We start from the raw sequence: 22,940 nt of genomic DNA, 5'->3' as shown, positions 1-22,940 counted from the left end.
ACAGCCTGTCAAGTTCAAAGGCATCTTCAGAGCGGGACATCACCTTCTGCTCCTTTAACCAGTAAACAACGCCGTCAGACTCATCGCAAGCATTAGCGAGACAATAGAGAGAAATGTGATTTATTACAGAAGTTCCAATAAGCGCTGAGCTGTCACCACACCGCACTCTTGTCACTCAATTTTATATTATTTATGAAAACTCGCTAAGAAGCCAACCTCGGGCGGATGCAAATTGTTATTGCGAAAAACAATAGATTTCAAATGTCACCGTTTCAGCTGGTCCATGGGGGGAATGTGCCAGCCGTGAAGTGGATCATGATTTTGGCTGTGAGACAAAAGCAGTTCGCAATAAGCGTTTGAATTTAGTTAGGGGGATCCGGAATGGTGACCTCCTGCTGCTTACATAACATTGGGAAAAATAACATCTTTTCATCCGACCGAGCTGCTTTCCTGTAAGCAACTTACAATTTCGTCACCAAGTGCTACATAACACAGATTTTTATACGTATTTACTTCAAAATCAGACACCAATTTTCAAACTTGGTAAGTACCGATTGTGTCGTGGTTGAAAAGAAGCATTCATGTGTAGCAGACTGAGGCCTTCACATTTCCACTGCCTTTTACCCTTTACTGCTCATGATAAGTGGAGCTAGGAGTTTTATTAACATCGTCTTTATGTCATTTGTCGAACGATTGTCAAACTAACTTAAAATATAATAATGATAATAATGCATTGGTTTTATATAGCGCTTATATGGACTTTTATGGACTCTCAACTCTTTACATTGCATTATTTATTCACTCCATGCTTGGTGCTCCATACTAAGCAGCTCATTAAAAGTAAACAACTAGCTTATGAGCTAAACCCATTTGAGATCTACAGATTTCTTCTTCTGAGAGACTGAGGAGGCACCAAGATTGACTGCTAAGCTCTTCCCAGAAGATGGTGAAAGACTGTTGTGGAGCGGAGGGAGCTGCGCAGGAGGAAGGAAGAGGTGGAGCATTCCAGTGCAGGACACCATGCTCTGAAACATGGACAAACCCAGGAGGCGCTGCACCGTTTCAGAGCAGGCCAGACATGTTTCTTCCGGGTACAATGGTTTCCCCCCGACCTCCATAAACATGCTGGTCAGGTTGGCCCTCAGTCGCAGCGGCTCAGGTCTACAGTTGCTACGGTCAAATAAAGCACTTGCTTAATTTTGTTTCGTTCACCAGGGGCCAATAAGGTCCCTTAGGTTTGGCTCAGGTCTTCAGCTTCGAAGTAGTCCCTAACAACACCTTAGTCTTTTGAATTTCTTTGGCTCTGACTCTGCAAGGGAGTTTATTCAGTTGCTCTTGGAGCTCTTTCTTGATAGTTCCTAAAGCTCCAAATACTATTGCATAGTTTAAGTTTTGGTGTTCCATATGCACTTGATTTCAATCTCCAGATCTCAATACTTTGTGATTTTCTCCACTTCTTTTTTTTAAATTTATCATAGTTACATCAGTGATATAACACATTTTGTTGTTTTTATCATGAAGCACAATGTCTGGCCGATTTGGCGTGATAGTTCAGTCTGTAGGGATGGTCACATCAGCACACAGTCACCACAGTCACCACTCACATTCATACTCGGTCCTGCACCCATTCTTTGGCACAGTGCCCAATGAAGGTAAGTTCCTCCAACCTTGTTGTGTCTGTCCAGATACTCTTTTGGAGCCCAAATTTGCTTTTTATTTTATTTTTGGTGTGTGATGGTAAAATGCCCAATTGTTGCCTATACATTACTGACCATTGACCAATTATGAAAGCATTACACAGACATTTTCATCAATATGAGAAAAGAATTGATACTGCCATCTACAGTTGCATAAATAAAGTGAATCAATCCAAAGTCCTTCCCGCAGACCACAGGTTATGTTTGCCGAGCGAGTGTTTGTCACTTGGAGTCAGATCTGGGCACATTAACCATAAAGCCATTGGCCCTGAGCCTGTCCTGCTTGTGCGTAAATCCTGGTGTCCCCGCTGCCCGGCGGAGAGGTGGAACTTCCCTCTCCTCTGTCCGGTCTAAATCCAGGGGCGTGCTCCTCGTGTGGCGTGTATGTGCGCGCGCGCCCCTCCCTGCTGCCCTTCGCCTCACCGCTCCCCAGGGTGTGTCTGTGGCAGCCGCCTTTTCCCTCCTGCGCTCCTGCTGCCCCCGTGAGTGAGCACGCTCCCTCTCGATCTGCTTTCACCGTCACACTCTCTCCCTCTTTCTCATTCAACCTTGTTTTCTTTCACTCTCTCCCCCTCCGTTTTCTCACTATCGGCTAGTTTTAGGAGAAGACAAAAAAAAAAGACACGGTCCGCTTGGTGCTCGTCACTTCGGAGTGTCTGCGTGGTGGGACATCGGAGGAGCGCGAAGCCGGATGGGATAGGAGCAGGAGCAGCAGCAGGAGCAGCAGCAGCAGCGGTAAAGCCACATCAGTCAGCGCAGATTGAGCTCCCCCCCCCCTCCCCTCCCTCCCTCCTCCTCTCCTGCCTCTCAGTCTCTCCCCAGTCTGCACCCGAACGAGAACAGGCCGCCGCATCATTTTTCAGAGCAGCAGCAGAAGCAGAAGCAGCCCCCTCCTTCTTTCTCTCTCTCTCTCCCTCCCTCCCTGCATCGCTTCTCTCTCTCTCTCTCTCTCTCCCTGTCTCTCTCTCTCTCTCTCCATCCTCCTCTCAGCTGCTCCTTGCACCACTGTGGGAATGCAGCGGAGGTAAACCGAGCATACAGTCTCCCCTTTCCCGCTGGATCCATCATCGCGGTGACGGACTATACGGGCGTTCCGGGAGACGTGCCCCCCTGTTTGTTGTTGTTGTTCCGGTGGATTTTTCTACAACACACGGGCGGTTCGGACCAGACGGATATACACGGTCTGTGCTTCTTGTTTTTTCTTTTTTTTACCTCTGGACTCTTGTTTCCTCAGTCTCTCCGCACATCTGCTCCTGCGTGCCCTGCCCTGAGCGCAGCTTGTGTGCCTCCTGCCGGCTTTTTGGCGGCGGGGTTTTTCAGTGACAGTGAGTGGAGTGACCACAAGGGTGGAGGGGGGAATGGGGGAAAGGCAAACTTGAGATATTTTTCTTCTTCTTCTTCTTCATGCAAAAAAAAGAAGAGCGTGAGTCTCTTGCCAGCACCAGCCCGTGGTAAGAATGACTGAGGAACTTGCCTGAAGGTGGAGGTTTGACACATTGAGGAGTCTATGCGGCTGATAATCACGCAGCTGACTGAAGAGAAGGGTGCTGTCGTATAGCCTGGCTTGTTGATCTACGCACGCACACACGCACATGGATTTACAGCCCGTGTCTGAAGCTCACCACCCAGCGGATCAATACCTTTCTCCCTTCTTTTTCGCCGCGGCTTCTTTCTGTTTTTTTCCTCAACGAGGCAGAGAAGCTTCCTGGGAATTATCCGCGCTTCGTTAGAGCTGAACTACAGTGAGACAGCCCCCCCTTTTTGCCCCTCTCACCTGTCCATAACCTGTGTGCCGGTGTGAAAGTGTGTATGTGGTCTCTATAGATGGCTGTGTGTGTGATTTGGTTGTTATCCACCAGAGGGAGTGTAGCTTATATCGCTTGTGAATGCATTAGAGTGCTGTGCAGCTTTTAATTAGTAGCCCATTGTGATAGTGTGACTGTCTGCTTGTGCTGTAGGTGCATTACTTTGTGTTGTGTCTCTCTGCATGTCGAGTAAAGGCAGTGTGCGCTTGGTCTGATTCGGATACTTAAGATGCCCGACATTTCTTCCACACCACGTCCCCTTCCTTGTATATGCCCTTGCATCATCCGGCCACCTGTTTGACCCCCCCATTCACTCTCGAAGACAAAAAAGCAGCAGCCAGCCTCCCCTGACAGGATGAGTGAGCGCTCGGGTACAAGCGCCCTTGTTCCCATGACACTGGAGGAGCCAGGGGCTGAGCAGGCGTCTCCCAGAGCCCCAGGGCCCATGAGATGTGGCCCCTGTGCAGTGTGGCCTCGACAGCAGACCTGGCTGTGTGCTGTCCCACTCGTAATGGGATTTGTGGGACTAGGACTTAGCTTGATGCTCCTCAAATGGATTGTCGTTGGATCGGTGCAGGATTATGTGCCCACAGACTTGGTGGATCCTAAAGGTAGCATTGGGCAAGACCCAATATTTCTCTCCAAACCCAGTGCCATGCCCAAGGGCCAAGACATTCCTGCCACCACGACCACGTCGGCGGCCTCGCCCACAGCGATCCTTTCCACCACAACACTCCTAGCCGCCGACGGTACCGCCCCCGCGCCAAGAACTCGATCAGGACCCCCGGCCAACCACTCGGCCAATGGGAGCTCTCTGGGCGGGGAGGCCAACCGCGCCCCCCACCTCCACAACCGCGTGGGCACCCGCATTAGTGGAACTGTGGTCACCGTCTCGACCACCCGTGCCACCCGGCTAACACCGCCACCCAGTGCCAAGGAGGTGACGCCGAGAAACGCAGTCCGGAAAGGCATGGGCAACGGGCGCAACGGACCTGCAAACTCCAAACCCGGGCAGACTTCCACCGTCACCTCCACAGCCTCCTCCACTCTCACCCCTGCCCTCAAAACCACTGCCAAGGTGCCCGCGCCCACCTCCCAGTCGGCGTTCCCGTTCAAGCCCACCACTCGTTGGAATCCCGGGCGCCCAGGTAAAGGCCCCGCTACGCGCCCACACCACCGCGTCAGAATTCGTAAGTCCACATGCTCAAGTTTTGAGTCGCTTCAAAGGCACTTTACCAGATCTTCCTGTTTTCCATCCGATCAAATGGACGCTTTTGAGCTAGCTAAGTTTCAGTTGTTAGCTGTGGCCCTTTTCTAACTGATTCATCCTGATTAGTTGCATGAAGTGCTTCTGTCAGGTTTATGATTAGAAACAAAACAAAAAACAGTGCACTACAAATACAAATCTGTTTGAAAATGGGAAAAACTGGGTACAGTGCCTTTAAGTACTACATCTCTTTCTACCAGATAACTGTACTGCTGATCAAAATGAAAAGGCTTTGTTGGATTTGCTTTGATATGACTCAGTCTCCGAATTTTAATGATTTCCTTTTATAACCACATGGAAAGTGGATACTCAAGAAGCTTAACATAAATCGTATTCATTAGCACAGACTGATATCAAGGGATATTCTCACTTTTTTCCCAACCCCTCTCATCTTTATCTTTCACTTGTGCAGTAATCCGATAGGAATCTTACCTCCGGAGGAGCTTTAGTCCTTTCCCTTTACCAGTATGGTTTCTATAGTCTTTAAAGCTGCTCAATCATGTGCGATGTTTGCTGTTTTGACGGCTACTCAAGATGCTGGAGCATTCCGGCGATGGCGTGTGTGACCGAGGCCGATGTATTTGGTGCTCTGATGAAAACGAATAACACAGAGCTAGCAGAGGTGTGGAAGTGGGAGAAAGGTTAGCTCTCACCTCCTGTCCAGAGGAATCAAGATAGAGCGAGGCCACGCGTCCCATTTAGATGCAAGGATACGGGGAGGCGAGTGTTTGCTGGATAGAGCCTCAAAAACGCTGCGGGGAGAAAAAAAAAGCAGTTGGATACAGGGATGAAAAGAGGTTGCAGAGGACAAGTGGTGAGGTAGGAAATGGTGGAACGGAGGAAAAAAAATAGAAACCAGAGGATGAAGTGGGAAGCATAACAAAGCGGTGTGTAGTGAGAGATGGCAGATGGAGCTGGCTAAGTGATGCAAGTGCTGAGGGAGACAGAGGGTTTAAGGCAGGGGAGCTGTGAATTCTGCATATTTAGCATTGTGTAATGAAGGATGGCTTGCCGATTATTCGTCTCCGAGCCAACACGCTTTTGCAAATCACCTCGGTAGATGTTTGGGGCCAGCGCAAAGCCGGATGTGGACTGCATACGAGAAGATTTCTTTCAGAGATTCTGAGCCCGTCTTTGAAATCGAAGGACTTCAGTCTCATCATAATGGAGTTCTTGCTGAGTGTGCCTCTCAATTTGCAACAACAGCTGGACACAAAAGCATAAGATACAATGCAAAGTCATTACAGTATAAGAACATGAAGCGTCCTCTGAGCCATTTGTTGCTTTACATGCCTGCGATCATGCCAGCCTCTTCAGTGTTTGCGATAGTGTATATAAATCAAATCCAACATGACATTGGAACAGGGCTGCAATTGCTAGTGTTCCATTTACAACAGCATTTTCTATCCGTGTGCAAGTTCTTCCAATCAATGGATTTATTGACTTCAGTGGTTTTCTAATCCAATTCCAGGCCGTGATGTGTCTTTGTTCCATTATTCCTGTCTACTACTCCCAACAGTGAACCACACCGAGCTTTCAATAGCTGTCTGAAATCATTCCCTTTTAACTATGTCCCTGTTGTGAGCTTTTTCACAGGGTTAGTGAAAACTAGAACTACACTTTTTTTTTTCTGTATTTTTAGCGTGGGTCACATTTGAAGTTCCGGTTGGGTACGCAGGATCCTCTCATCTATCAGCTGAACTCATCAATAGCATTGATTTCAACCCGTGATCAAGTGACATGTTTTCTTTTCCTCCTCGGGGTCATATATCCTCTCCATACATGGCTAGACATCGGACAGTTAATGATTTCACCTTATAGTGCGGAAATTTCCACTAATATTATGCCACAAATAACCTTTAGAGTAAAAGCAAATTCTGGTGAGATGCACTGTTAAACCTACTATGGGGCGGCACGGTAGCGCAGCGGTTAGCACTCTCGATCCTCACCTGGACGGGGCCTTTCTGTGTGGAGTTTGCCTGTTCTCCCCGTCTCTGCGTAGGTTTCCTCCGGGTACTCTGGTTTGCCCGACCACTAAAAACATGTACAATAGGCCAGGATTGAATGATGTGTGTGAGTGAATGCATGGTGGTGGTCAGAGGGATCGTGTGCAGTCGCGACCGTGCTTCTGTCAGTCTCCCCCAAGGGAAACTGAAGCTACAAACGTAGCTCACCAGTGGAGTGAATGTACAATTGTCTCACATAAAGTGACTATGTCTGCAAAAGGCGCTATATAAATAAAGATCTTCTTCTTCTACTATGCATTTTAGTTACATCAATGGCCGCTGGTTGCACTGCCACCTCCATATGTGGGCAGCAAAACAAACTAGTTTTCCATTAGACAGCATTGCACTCTACACACGATTTAAGCAACTGTAAAGCCTGGACTCTACAGGTAGATATTGCTCCTGTGATAACGCTGGGTTAGTTACAATTAAAGAAACCTGGCTGGTTTTCGTGAAGTACATTTTAGAAATCTCGTACACTAATGAGAGCCGAACTCCGTACCCCGCGAGAGTCAAGTCAGTGAAGATCCCGCCCTTATGCCCTTTTTAGGAACATGCTCCATCAGAGCAGGGTAGGAGGAGTCTGTAAAGCCTTGATTTCCCTTTCGAGTGTGGTCAATGTGGTAAACGGGGAGGAGTGAGGAGACAGAGTCTATTATTATTATGTCATTGAGTTAGTTACATTTTTGAAGGACGAAGCCTTGGAAAATACTTATCGATCTCTGGAGCAGAACGGCCTTGATGCAAAAGGTTCAGGGATCTATGTAATAGCATATTAACTGTATAATAAACAGAAGGAGTAGAGATAGAGGAAGAGTGATATTTGGGGAGCTTTCTGTAGTCTTAGCCTGACAAACTATCATTATTAGTATTATAAAAGTTCTTGCTCAATTTCACATCTATTTATATGTGTTATGTCAAATGACAAAACCATTTCCCCCTCATGGATACATTCTTTAATCTCCGCACGACTAAATCATTTATGCAAATATGTACTTGAAAACAAATCAACCCTGCCCCACCCCCTATTTAAACATTAAGGCTCCAAAAGCTTGTCTCAAATCTGCACTAAACAAACGCTCTCCGAGAGTGGTGCCGGCGGATAATTCGGCTCCATCCTCCATGTTGACATCACGCAGAGCAGCCTGACATCCCCTCCCAACCACCCCCCCCCCCCCCTCCACTTGTGAAATCTTTATCCCCGCATTTGGGGGAAAATATCTGTCACGAAACAGGTGGCACTTCGCAGTCAACCAAAACACATCCATTATGCTTGCCAGTTACATCAGAGGGGAGAGGAGTTTTATGGGGAATTTGCGAGCAAACGGAGGCGTGTCCTAGCGTCGATGCAAGCCGAGCCTTTCCTTCATGGGCTCCAAAGATACGCGAGCTTCAAACACCGCATTCAAGTGTTCAGTATAAACACTTGCTCGGATGGAATTATGCCTTGTCGGAAGAACTGAAGTTTGGAATATTTAGACGCGCTCTGTTTGTGCGCGCCTGAATGTTTCCAAGGACATTACTGTTTTGCCGATTTCAGATGATTTATCACCTTGTTTTTGTGCTGCTGCTCTCAAACTTTTTTTTTTTTACCCCCAATTCGTTGTGACATAAGGCCAAACACTGTAACTCCTGCCACCGTAGGGGTTTGCAAAGAATGAAATGAATACCCGGAGAGGTACAGTAGTTGCTCTATAGTGTCTGTAGTGTTATGGCGTCTATGGTCTGTTTACTCAAGTACCTAAGTTTATTTGCTGAAGCCTTGCACTCTTTATTTTCATACAACCTTGGTGGATTGCATTTGCATCTTATAAGCCTCGCGCAAACACAATCGGCTCATCCTCATGGGCTAACGGTCTTTTTTTTTATGAACATCACCTTTGTTTGGGCCTTAAAACCAGCCTGCAATAGAACTTTGGGTTTGTGCAATGCCTTGTTTCTCTGTAATTCACAGAAAAGGCTCTGTCTCATGATGAAACGCGGTGAAAAACACAGCTTCAGGTGGATTTGTCTTTGTGTTCAATTGCGTAACGTCAATGTAAATTGATAATGTCGTAATGTAGCCTCTCTGTGTGGTGTTGTGTTGCACATAATGTAGACTACAAGATGCTAACATGATTTTTGTTTCGCTCTCTGCTGTGTCCGCTACCGCTCGCTGCGGAACCAAATGAATGTCTTTTGGGAATATCCTGTTGTCTATTTACCCTCTTGTTTCCAATTTCCCAATGCTCTAATGGCATAAGTGGACCTTTTGCTTTGTGGAAATGTTACAGATAGTGTAGGTGTGTAGAATGTGCATTTATTTCTTTGCATCTCGCTCAAAAGACTGTCCAATTTATTAATTAACCTGATAATAGAGGTTTCTTAAGGGTGTTTGGTATGACAAAATTCATTACAATTTCAAGGCAAGGCACATTTCGTACACAAGGCAACTCAATGCGCCTTGCAGAGGAAGATATGCAAAATTACAATCAGGTTAAAGTTAAAGGAATCGTTCAAATGACTGAGGGCACACCAGTTCTTCCATAATGTGATATGTTCTTACCTGAGCTTAGACGAGTTGATATGTACCTGTCTGGTCTTTGTGTGTGCACGTGGAGGAGCGTAGTAGCTTCCAACTTCATCCCTGTTTGGAGCTATAGGTGTTTACTGGGAGAGGCCAATGCCAAAAACATCTTTGGTCTTTTTGCTTTTGACTGAGGGCACGCACAAAGACCAGACAGGTACATATCAACTCGTCTAAGCTCAGGTAAGAACATATCTCAGTATGGAAAAACTGTGAACTATTCCTTTAAGGCAAGGCATATAGAAGCATCAAGACATGGGAAATATAACGAATTATAACGAAGTAGCTTTTACTTGGTCTCAGCATTAGTTCAGTTCTCCAGAGCAGTTCATCCCTTTTCCTACCAAAATGAAATACATAGCATTTCAATTTCATGACATTCCATGTGTGCCTTGTGTCTTTATATTAGCTGAGTTAGTCTGACATATCCCTGACACTCCGACTGTGACTCAGATAACAGGAAGGCTGGTGGTTCGAATCCAGACTCTCACAGGCGCTGACCGTCATTGATGCCGACCAAAGGGCAGCTGTGGCTTGAGTGAATAGTGCAATCTAATGCGAATAGCGTGCAATCTAACGCTGTACAAACTCCCAGGTGACTTCTGTTTCATTTCTCTTTCATTTTGTTTCATAATTGGCGTGGAAGTCTGTCTGTAAAGCGTGATTGCAGTCGCATGGTTTCAGGAAACACTGTGCATGTCCCGTTCCCTCTTTCATCCGATATCCTAAAATGTGCCTAGTATGTCCTTTATATCACCGTATTGTGATATACACTTCCATTTACTTCAACTTTGCCCCCGCTTTCTCCTTGCTCGCACTTGTGCTTTATCTCACATTAAAGACAGCCAGACTGCAAACATGCTGACGAGAGCACGCACTCGCACGGCTCCATTATCCAGTTTCATACATTCTGCGCTATTATGTTCCCCTCTATCTTTCCCATACATACAAGCCCCGTTGGCTGTGAAGCATGGAGGGGGGGGGGGAAGCTATTGGAACGCCGCTCTGTTGGGAAACTGGGGGGCATGAGTGGCTGGCTCTGGGCCCATCCCACTCTCTCTCTCTCTAGTCAAGTGCAGTTGTAATTCCACGCACACGTCCTCGGAGCCTCATTCCCACCGGTGAGTCGCCACCCACATTTCACATTTTCTGCAATCCAAAAGCCCCACATTAGCTGAATATGCATAAGGTCACGATTCTTGCATGTTAACAGCAGCTAGGTGGGTTAAAAGCATCATCGGCATATGAAGAAATGAAAAACAGCATCTTACCAATGTTGCAAAAAAAAAAAAAAAAAAAAAGGTTGTTATGCTCCTCTGGCAGGGTAAGAAATAACAAAATGTAGTATGCCTGAGTTATCTGGCTGTGCATTACATCATTTTCTGTAACTGCTTTGAACCTTTTTTTTTTACACAGACCCCTGCTTGCGTCTCAGAAAAGCAGCAAAAGCCTCAGTTTTGGAGATTTTCTGGCAAAACCACCGTGCACATGTCCAAACCAACTGAAATTCCACAACGATTGTCTTGTTTATTCCATTTGTGGTCACATTATTTTACTAGCAAAAGTAACAAAAAACAACAACATGTACTTGAGTAAATGTGAAGAAGTATTTCTGTGGGTGAGACGACTGGAATTGGGAGTTCTTTATCTTTATGCGAGCGCAAAAAGTCAATTTTGTACCCTGACAATTTCAGAGTTAAGAATCAGTCCGGTAATATCTCCTGCCTCCCCGCTCCGATAGCCCTCGCGACCATTGTTTTTCTGTCACAACAAACACCGGCGTGGATTTGCTGTGCGCTGACATACAAGTGTTTAGTTATTGCTTTAGTTTTGCGTGCGATACGTGAAGGCTGCCGGGAGTGCTACAGTAGAGGCAGTGATGCGTGTAAGGGGGATTAAAAACAAAGACATAAATCCTGTGTCTCTCTCTCTCTCTCTCTCTCTCTCTCTCTCTCAGGGGGTCAGGGCGCCTCTGCAGACCCTTCTGTCTGTCCTGGGACACGCTTCGCTTGCTCTCAGCTCGGCCCAGACAGGGATGAGCGAGCAGCTGCACCTTACCTTACACATACACTATTGACTGCGATCAGGCGGTGTTTATTGTGCTACGTACAACAGAACAAATAAGTGTCAGTGTACTAAAAACAAATTACGTTTTTCTTGACTGAGTTTTAAAGGTATTCATTTGCAATAATAATTTGCAATGTCGGGGTTTTCACTTTGGGATAACTAGGATAACTTGCTTAGTAATATTTTAGGTCCTCCGGATATTTTCTAGACACATACTTTTTTAGTTTTACAACAAAAATGTAAGGGACCTTAACATGAAGTGTCCGCTATGTAAGAAGTGTTTGTGGCTCACATGTCATCCGCTGCCAGGATATGAACACATTTTTATGTAAATCTCTCCAGTTTTGAGTATTGGGCTGTGTTGGGCCTCTGAGTGCAGGCCCAGCCACTCTTGACACTGATGGGCACCAATTACACAGCAGCATACATAAGGGCACTCGGTGCGGGTAAATGAGGCCACAGACAGGGAATGTTTGCAATTTAGTCGGAAGTGGCTCCATACTCCCCTGATTGGTGGTAATCAGAACTTAGAGCCTGATGGTGGTGGTGGCAATAGTGGATATACAATTAGATACAATACAATTGTACTCTGTTGATTTCTGTTGGTCTTCATACACAATAAAGTGCTGGTAGCAAGCCTTCTGTCCCACTGAAAATGGTTCGATGACCAACTTTTGGGCTCCGTCCCATCTGTTGACAACCACAGCTCGAGTCATATAGGCCAAAGTGGGGCAAGGGCATTTCATTGAGACTTCGAGACCAAAGACAAGGCCGGGTTATTTGGGACAATGGGGAGTTACTGTAAGTGGTTTGCAAGGCCAAGTCAGTGGTATCCATGCGTTATCTGTTTTGACTACTACATCATACCTCGTGATAGTGATATTTTACATGTCATAATAGAATTTATTTGGTCAAACATTCTGCATACATAGTCAATTCTGAAAAGGATATAGAGACATCACAGAGACAGTGAATAGACTGTCAAGAACCCTTTGTCCTCTTCTATTAATATACTTAATTTCTATGCAGATCAGCCTCAAGACATTACCCACATCGCCGTTTTTAAGCAATTTCACTTTGATTCTGTCACCGCTGTCTCCGTATGACGTGTCCTTTATAGAAGTGAATCAGCAGCCTATGCAAATCACCAGTGCTTATCAGCCTAATATATTGTCCTCACATTTTTGCATTTCATGTCACCATGAATGTGAAAGGAAGCGGAAGAATAGAGTAGAAGTCCTGCTTGTGTTTTGGCCGTCAAGATAATAAGCTGCCTAAGACCTTGGTAAAAAAAAAAAGAAAAAAAAAAAAGGAAAGTGGTGCAATAATTAAATATTGTACAGCAAGAAAGGCAGTGGCTAGGAACATTCATTATGATTGGGGCAGAGAAACAAGCCAGCACTGACAGGTAACCGTGAGTCTCGGGAATAATTAATAGCGTAGCAAGGGAACATGTTTGGATGTAGCATACATTATTTATATGCGAGCTTTGACAGGCAAAAGTCTCTTGATGAAACGCGTATTGTGAATTAGAATTTAACAACAACATCAACAGTATAAGCTAAGAAACACTGTTAAAAAGGAAAAAAGTGTGGAAGCTAGATTTGACCGTTAATGTTTCCACAGACTTCATGAAACTTCTACATCTAATACTGTTTTAGCCCGGCTGCCGCCCAGTTAGCAGCCTGGGGACGCGTAGATTGGCACTGCCTCCTTTAAGTACTGACAGGGGCCATCTTAGGGCTTCTTAATGCCACTCTCTGATTTATGTCGACAAAATGTCCGTCGGGAGGTGGTAGGGAGAAGACGGGGTGAGGCCTGTGGGGGGGCCTGCTGGGCTGAAATATTCATGTATGGGAAAGGAGAACATGTGGTATATGTGTGTTTCCGGATGTGTGAATAATTGATGGCGTTCTCTATTCTAAAGTACTCAAGATGTCCCAAGTCTAATGCCATGTGAGCAGTATTTTTCTCAGTATGTGTGCTTCCTGTGAGTTTTGAAGCCTTTATAGAAATACTTTAAATAAATAATTTCAAATTAAGAGTGTTATTGGGGGACATAACACAAGTTTAGTTCTGTTGTAACATTTTTCTAAATGTTTCAATATCATGCAGAAAATCAATGTGATAGTCCTAGGGTTTATTGGTTCTTTTGTCAAGAAAATACTTTAAGTATGAATAATAGATGCAATGGGCATGTCCAAATATGGACAAAACAAATTCACTTCAGGTTTAAGTGAACAGGGCGTATGATCAAATATGGTGCCTGCCTTTTTCATGCTGTAATTTCACTCATTTCACTACAACACATATATCAACACTTCACAATTATTCACCAATAAACTTACCATGGTTAGTTTTGAAGCTATGTACAGAAATGTACCATGAATTTAGCCGGACATGGGTCTTTTTCAGGCTTCAGAGAAAACAGGAAGTCTAGAGTGCGACTGGTGATTGGTCAAATGCCACAGTTGTTGGATAATCATCTCCTGTAGGGTCGTTTCTTATTCTACTGCTGCAAAGCTCTGATCTGCATTTCCTGGGTTTTGTTGCGTAATAGATAGAAGCCGGAAATGTGCTCTGTTTTTTTCAGGCCGTTCTGCACTCATGTGTTCATTTATGTTTGCCTGTCGTTAGCTCAAAATGGTGGCTTGTATCTTTCTTGATACACGTTCATTTAAATTACAGTATGCGCTATATGTCCACTTTAAGGATGTGCACAGAACGAAATGATGGCTATGAAGTCTTTCTTTGGCTAACATTTGAAAAGAACTTGCTGCAGTGGCCAGTAAGCAAAAAAAAAAAGTTTTGAGAAATTCTAATTGTCGCTGGTGACCTTTTTAAAAAACCACCAGACCCGAAAATAAGAAAAAACTTTGCATTCTAGTCAGCATCTTCTTCTGCCTCGTGACTTTTCCCCCTAAGTGCTAATGGGCCTAACTGTTCCCACTGCAAAATAAAGGTGTTCTTAGCCTGAGGAAAGAAATAATCCTAATTGAAAATAAACATGGGGATCATTGCGGCGTCTGAATGCGGCTGAAGGAATGGGGTGTTGAGCCATTTAAAAGACAGGGTTTAGTATTGGCTGTGAATTGAGTGCGCACGGGGAGAACCGCTAACTCACTCATTGTAATCACAGACTGTCATGCCTACTTAGCCACAGTGCTCTTGTGGTCCTTGGGTGTATGGTTTTCAGAATTAGGCCGTGTAAGCTGGAAACATCTTTATTCCTTTCCTTCATTCAATGGAGAGAGAAGTTAGTCTTGAATTTGATTTATTTATTTATCTATTTTTAACTGGGTACATGCAGAACAGTCATACAAACTGTCCTCTACTGATGAAGAAGTCCATGTCCATAACTCCAGATTTTTTACTTCAAAAATATACTATTCAAATAGAAAAAAGGTCAAGGTTAAGAGATGCACCGATCCAGCTGTTTTGTTTCCGATACTGGGTTTTGAGTATCTGCCGATTTCGGATATTTACCGATACCACTTTCTTAAAAGTGGCTTTCTCTGAGTGAAACGTTTTATTGACTCTTTTGGCCATTTTAAGATCAATACATTTAACAGGGATCACTGGACTTTTCTACACTAAATATCCTGGGTATACAGTATGACAGGCTTTAGGTTACATTAATATAAAAAACTCACATGAGGTGATCTGATCATTACAAATACTATATCAGTTATTTCTTAAACTAAAATACAAACACTTGGCTTTAGCAGTGGTCAATTTTATTTTATTAGGCGACTTAAGGTATTTCTTTGTTCGTTTCTATCCCAGCCTTCATTAGTTTTTGTTAGCATGCTAGCTTTAGCATACTGTTGCTAACCGCGGTATCAAAAATGTGTTTGCAGAGGTTGAAACTAACTCAGCTTTCCAATGACATGCAGCATGCCCATATTCACCTAGATTTAGATGGTAAAAGTTATGTTTTGAAGGCGTTAAGAGCCAAAACTGGCATCAGTTCAGTATCCGATACCCGATATTGTATTTTTTCCAGTATCGGCTCCAATATCCGATAACAGTATCAGATTGGTGCATCTCTATTAAGGTTATACCCATAATTCCATGCCACTGAGCCAACCATCGTCAACTATTCTCCAGGCCGGTGAGTCAGAATCACCTAATGCAAATGCCAAGTTGGACAAGAACACGGTACGAGATTAATACCTGGTGTTTTGTTTTATTTATTAGAAGAAAAGAAACGTATAAGGAGGGATTCAAAAAAACGTAGTGAATGAGCCAGTCTGATGTTCAGTAAGAGCTCATCTTAAATCAAGGAGCAGCCACGGAAAACTCCAATGTCACCTCTCGTTTAGTTTTGCGGACAAAAGAACACTTTATTGTGATTGCCCCTCACTGAAGGAATATAGTACAGGAGTCCATGCAGTGTGTACTCCGCCTCGGGCCGCTGTCAGGATAAGCTCCTATAGGAAAAAAAGAAAAAAGAAGAAGAAGAAGAATTGCAGATACCAAAAGTTCGTCTTGTGAGAAGTGGCGGTCGGTGGCGCTGCGGAGAGGATTACGCTCCATCATATCTGATCTGAGCCTGTTAGATCCCAATATTGAATTACCAGCCCTGCAGGGTCTCCAGTTCCGTTATCAATTTGCAAACGCGGAAAAGAAAGTGGACGGCGAGGTTCCCGTGTACAGCTTTGAGCCGGTTTTCTGGGGGGATGTGATGAAACTAATAATGGCCAATTTCGGTTCAAGAGACTGGAAGTGGCATCACATCAGCAGTGCCATGTGCGATTTAGGCGGTGCGGGGTCTGGAGCAGCCTAGTCACCTGGATATATGGTCCCATTACCACCACAGTCCAGCTCCGGCGCTTGCTAAAGCCAGCAGCCATTATGGGAACTCATTCACGGCTCGCAAAACGTTTAATGTGGAGTTTTACAGGTGCGTAAAGATGGCGGACATAGTCAGGAGTTAAATGGAGATGACGTTAAGAGATTTCACAAAAGAAGAGCTACAGTAGGCGTCCTTCCTGAAACAGCTCACTCAATATTAATATGCCTGTACCATCAAGCATTTAACCCAAACATGGCTATGTCACAGCTGTGTCTTCTCTCCATTCTGTGAACATATCATCTGGCGGTATATGGCCGGCTGATTGACTGCAGTGTTTGGCCTGCCTCCACCACAGTGATTGGGAGTGGAGCCCGGGCGCCCTGATGGAGATGGAGAGGCTTGTAGTGGAAGCGGAGGTTGGAGAGATGCAGGTCACCTCTCTGGCGCGTTCTCTCTCGGCTTCCTTCCTCCTCCCACTATCATCCGTGCCTCTATACTTAGCCTCTTGTTTTGTTTTTTTGTTTTTTTTTCCTCACACCCATCCTGCCCTCTCGTTTTTTTATTTTTAAAGGCCCCACTCTGGCTTTGTAGGGGTGCTACGCCAATCCTTTCACTGGATCTTTGCCGACGAGAGGTCTTATCTGAGGAGAGCACCTGAGCAGTAAACTTTTACCTCTCACTTACCCAAGTCCCATCTTACAGACCCATCATTGTTTTATAATGGAGTCATATTTTTCCCACGGACTTACAAACTTTGACTATCCATGCAGTGTCAAAGCTCTCTTGCCAATCTCTCCATTTAACCAGGTTTGGGACTTACGCACCATAAATAAGGCCTTTATACTGTGCCTTTCATTTTTAGTCCCCCCCATGTCCTCTATATTCAAGACTGCCTATTGTGGGGGTCCTCCGTTCTCCTGTGAATCTGAGCCAATGAGTGCTCTTATCTTCGGAGTGCACCGGCCCAGATAAGACTATCATTCCTTATTCAATATTCCGACTTGTCACCAGTTACGGCGCACGATTCCCAGGGAAATTATGACAAAGGAGCAACTGTTTCATCATTTCAATTGTGTTGTGCCGTCTATAGGGCCCCGAAATTCTCCATAGCCCTATATAATATAATACAAACCCATAAACCCAAGGCTATGCATGTAGCATGTCATTTATATTCTCTGACAGCTCGGGCCTTCGCATAAGCATTTCCATTCACGTCTTTTTTTTTTGCACCTTACTGCAGATGTCAATGGGATTACAAATAGATGATTGAATTCATTTGTTGTTGTTTTTTTTGCTGTGCGCTACATATCCACGTAATGCGGCTAATGCAAATGTCAAATTGGACAAATGTTTAAGCCTTGACATACAAACTGGACAAATGTGTGCATTAAACATGAGCCACATGGATATTAGATGAAACACCTATGACTGCATTGTGGTGTCGAGCAGTGGCAGAGGCATTAACGCTTTAACAGTGCACATGTAAACACTCCTTTGAGTGAGAAATAGCTGAATCTATTTTGACACTATTGTGACTGAATGCATGCGTATGTTTTTTGTTTGTCTCTATGTTAACTCATTAGCACTTATTTACCAGCACAAAAAGTACATTGTAGAAATAACATGGCCATTAAGATAATAACAAGGAAGCAGGATACACAAGAAATTCATATGATGGTTATATGGCCTTTCCTATCGATTTAGAAAACTTTCAATTAGTACATTAAAGTTTTTTAGGTATGGAAAGATTAGTCAGAGATTAGGCTGAGATTAGGCTGAGATTAGGGTCGTTCAGACTGAAATTTAGGTGTGAGTTAGGTTGTTAGGACACAGAATTACAAAGATGTTTACCTTCAGGGGAGAATAGCTCTGAATAGAGGGGCGGGACTAAGTCAAACTGAACTCCTCCCTGTGGTCCATATCTGGCTGTGGGCTGAGCTAAACCTTAGTGGGCCGACGAAGCCTTTTGGATGAGAGGCGAAACATTCAACTCTTCAACGACCGACTATAGAAGATGACTGAAGAGCCTTCATTGAAGATACTCTGTTGTAAAGTGAATGACTGGTTTGCCAAGGTGTTTCATGTCCTTGGCCCATAGTTGCTGGGACATGCTTCACTCTTGATGACCTGTAGCAGATCATTTATGTCACTTTGATCGATTCTAATGCATCTGTCCACTTTGCAATCATCATAACAGCTTCTGATTGTACCAAATAACTTGCATGATGCCATTATTATTGCATTTTCAAGCACACCACTTGAGAATGTATACTTCCCCTCATTAAAAAACATTCTTGTGCTTTAAAAAGGCTCGCCCAGCTATTCAAAGAGCACTACCTTTGCTCTTTGAAGTGGCGTTTCGCGTCATAAGCCCTGATGCATAATACCTATAGCGACGTGTTTATTTCCGCTTATCGCCGCTAAGTAAGAAAGACGCCTCTTTGGTCTGGCGTTCCCGAGCTCTTTGAAAATTCTCCATTGTACATAACAAATACAAATGTGTTTTTTTTTCGCCGCTCTGCGTCTGAGCCAGATGACGTTTTAAATTTACTTTGCGGGGTTTTGAAGGCTACTACGCTCCATGTACCATTACGACTGATCTTTCAACTTCTTTGACTTGTAGAAAGCCGCGGCGGTGAACATCTCGCAGTCTCTTTCATGTGCGTCTGTGATCACTGCGATCTCTTGCTCCGGTTTTGTTAGAAATTCAGAAGCATGAGAGGAAAATTGCAAAGGCATTTATTTTCAAATGTTCCCAGCAGTTGGCCACAGCCTGAATGAAATCTGTAGTGTTTTTTTTTTTTTTTTGCTTTTCTGGGTGTGCGCCACCAGAGTCCAGCCGTGTGCAGATGTTGAGCGGTGTTGTTGCCGATTAAGCACTTTCGTCATATGCGCGTGAAACATGTGATATATTGTTCCATACGTTTGTAGCTTACTGGAATATTGTTTCTGTAAACCCGGCTTTGCAGATTAAGAACAATCGGCCGTGTTTGGGATTTAGCAGCCTTTGTGGGACAGTCGTCGTCGGTGGATGCTGGCCCCTCCCCCAACGGTTGTCTACACATCAGGCACAGACAATAAATCATTTACAATTCATTTGACTCGTTTTAAATTTCAATTGTTTTGCATGTAATGAATGTTTATTTCTGGGGGACACAAGGAACACATTGGACTTTTGGAATGAAGTATTACAAGATATTACAACAGCAACAAGCATTATAACAAAGCATTGCATTTCATTATGATTTTATATATTCAATGCATGAACCCTAATCATTTTGGCCAAATGGTTTCCCGGTATTTTGTGTTGAATTCACTTGTCTAGTTTTGACATTATATTCAAAGCTGTATTATTCTGGGCGTCTGAAGCCCCAGGTGAGCTGATGGTGGCAGTGATGAATAGTGAGAAGGGAAGGCCAAGTGCGCTGGGAACGGGTCTGGGATCCACGCAGGTTATTTTCCTGGGGGCGTGCACTGCTTGTCTCATGTGGTAATCCATGCACAGCAAAACATTATCCACAGGGATAATGTCAACTCACTGCCGAAGATAACAAGACAAAAGGCCTAGCATAGCGTCGGCTACAGCGTGTGTCTCATATTCCCCTAATCTGCCATCTTACATCCCTCCGTTCTTTGGGTTTTGCTGGCCGATTTGAACACAAACACAGCGCACAAAAACAGTCTTTTTGGAGTTTGGGGCTTTGTGTTTTATCCTCAAAAAAGATCACAGCTCACAGCCGAGTGACATTTATTTAGTGTATCAGCAGACACGTGACTCTTTAAAGGCAGAGGTCACTGACCTCACGGTCACGGAGAGAGGTGAGATTAGACTGGGAGCTGCTTATGGCTGCTTTCAAAATAATAATAGAACAATTAAGGGAAAATATTGGTTCGTTTAAAACTGGTTGTTTTTTGGAAGCTACATCTACTTTCTTTCTTTCTTTCTTTCTTTCTTTCTTTCTTTCTTTCTTTCTTTCTTTCTTTCTTTCTTTCTTTCTTTCTTTCTTTCTTTCTTTCTTTCTTTCTTTCTTTCTTTCATTCATTCATTCATTCATTCATTCATTCATTCATTCATTCATTAATTCATTCATTCATTCCTTCCTTCCTTCCTTCCTTCCTTCCTTCCTTCCTTCCTTCCTTCCTAATCAAAATGCGTAATCAAAATAGTTTTACTTACATTATGTCCAAATCTCTGCATTTCATTGACCTCTGAAAAGGAAGGACAAAAATGGTCATGGTCCCTCAAGTCAGTGGCCGCGCACGACCTCTGTTGGTAGAGAACCAAATACTTTACCAGGACATTTTTCAGGACTTTTCAGTCATTGTTTCTGTGTTTTCATGTTTTGGAGTAAATCGTGTCTGTGTGAAGATACTGACTGAAATAAACTAAACTAAACTAAACTAAACTAAACATTTGGCAGCCAAGCTCAGGCCAAAGTGGTCTAAGAGCTTTGAGCTAGAAGAACAGTGAATCTTCAGCGAAGTGAGAGAGCATCCATCACATTCACACCTAAGCCGTCAGACAACCATGTGAATTATATATTGAAAGTTCTGCCTGAACATCCAGCCTTAGACATCTCTCTCTCTCTCTCTCTGTCTGTCTCTCTCTCTCTCTCTGTCTCTCTCTCTCTCTCTCTCTCTCTCTCTCTCTCTCTCTCTCTCTCTCTCTCTCGCTCTCTCTCTCTCTCTCTCTCTCTCTCTTCTCCCTCTTCTCCAAGTGATGTGCTGGATTTAATCATTGATAGGACATCCACAACAACAGCACTCCTCCCTATAAAACACCTGTCACAGGCGCCTACTCACATGTGGAGTCTCCTGCATCTCTGTGCATCCTCTTAAAGCAGGAGACAGGCGACAAATGGCACTTATTATGTTCAAGATACAAACAGAAACATAAACCTCTTTCCGTGTATTGTTTTGCATACACGGGATTTTACAATACATTGTTAAATGCAGTCTTTGAATTAATTTCTGAAGCTTAGATTAATCAATGCATTTACTACATTTATTTAATATATTAATGCTAAATCCCATTAACGAATCCATGAAACGTTTGTAGCTAGCTATTGAGATTGTAACCATTTCTAAAAATCTGTTGGGGCCCCACATAATAATATTTCACTCTATACGGAAGAAAATGTCGTATTTTCCCGCTTAAATGTGCATACGCAATTACATATAGCATTATCTTTAAAGTAGTAATTTAGATATACATTCAGTTAAATAGTGCCTGTTGTGTATGATGAGCTGTATGGGGTTCCCCAGGGTACTCCGGACACATTTTGGTAACATCTGCTTTAGAAACTGCAATAACATTTTCATTATTCATAAATCATATTTTCCAATGCACAAAGGCTATTCTCTTCTAGTTTTTTAATAGACTATGCATGATGAGTTTAGCTTTTGGCACCACTCACATCCATTCTGTTTACAAATACTCACAGCTGCTGAGTTTACTTCATAAGTTGATACTCCATATTCAGCCTCTGCAAATCAATAGCATGAATTCTATAATCGTGAAAGACATCGCCCTTGAAGGCTTTGCCCGTGCGCCCTGTCCGCGTCAATACACAGACAGGAAGTGGAACCAGCGGCGGCGGATCCTCTGTGTTTTTTTTTCCGTGATGGGTTTTAATGGAATGGAACGAAGGGCTTCGGTGCCGTCACTAGCTCCTAATATGCACTCCCTCTCTCAAGTCATCAAGCATCCTCTTTGATCCCAGCTGGAGTCACGGATGCTTCAGGGATATGATGGAATATTTTATTGCAGTTGTGGGAAAGCAGTTTGCGGGGTTCGCCTCAGTCAGTCTCTTTCAGTCCTCTTCGCCCTAAGCTTTAAAGCCGCAGCTGGGGACCCGGGCGACTATTTTGCATGTTGTTATTCCTAAATCGTCTGTTTTGACACAAGGAGCTATGTGCGCTGGGCCTTATATATAGGGACACCAGTGTGGAGCAGGGGACTGGAATAGGCTGCCTTCATGACTTTATAGAACGTCACGTTGTTTGTTTTTCATGAATCTTATGACTCAAAGTCCTTTAAAGGTTTAGTATAACTGTATTTTAAACAGTGAGAACCATATATTTACGTACACTTTATCAAAAGACACAATTGCATTTTTTTTCTCAATGTCTGACATGAAACCAGAATTATAATTTCAATAATTATTTCTATTTGTCAAATGCCAGAAGAATGAGAGATAATTAACACTTTTTATTACTTTTTACAAAACCAAAAGTTTACATACATTTCATTAATGTTTGGTAGCATTGCCTTTAAGCTGTATAACTTGGGTCAAACATTTTGCATTTCCTTCCACAAGCTCCTCACAATAGTTGGCAGGAGTTTTGGTCCATTCCTCCAAACAGAAGGCGTGCGTGTGCATCTTCAGCTCTGCCTAACATAATTTCAACTGGATTGAGATCAGGACTTTGCGATGGCCACTTCAAAACATTGACTTTGTTTTCCTTAAGCCACTTTGTAACCAGTTTGGCCGTTTGCTTTGGGTCATTGTCCATTTGGAAGACCCATCTGTGCCCAAGCTTTAACTTTCTGGCTGATGTCTTGAGATGTTGCTCCAATATTTGCACATAGAGTTCTTTCTTCATGATGTCATCTAATATATGTTGTGAAATGCACCAGTCCCTAACACAGCAAAACAACCCCACAGCATGGTGCTGCCACCCCCGTATTTCACTGTTGGGATGGTGTTCTCAGGCTTGCACATTCTTCCTCC

The 22,940-nt window shown here is 43.8% G+C and overlaps 1 protein-coding gene across 2 annotated transcripts in view; it reads left to right on the top strand.

The window, feature by feature from the left end:
* Positions 1 to 2,911: 2,911 nt before the first annotated feature.
* nrg3b (neuregulin 3b) overlaps positions 2,912 to 22,940 on the top strand; it is a 250,922-nt gene continuing 230,893 nt past the window's right edge. For both annotated transcript variants that reach the window (XM_079577588.1, XM_079577587.1), the window contains exon 1: positions 2,912 to 4,692. In XM_079577588.1, the coding sequence (XP_079433714.1) occupies positions 3,858 to 4,692 (835 nt within the window). In that variant the 5' untranslated portion in view covers positions 2,912 to 3,857. The remainder of the gene's footprint in view (positions 4,693 to 22,940) is intronic.

This window comes from Gobius niger, assembly GCF_951799975.1.
Source record: "Gobius niger genome assembly, chromosome: 19".
In the NCBI taxonomy this organism is placed as follows: Eukaryota; Metazoa; Chordata; class Actinopteri; order Gobiiformes; family Gobiidae; genus Gobius; species Gobius niger.
The sequence above is the reverse complement of the archived record's forward strand: the minus strand, read 5'-3'. Positions and strand labels throughout refer to the sequence as shown.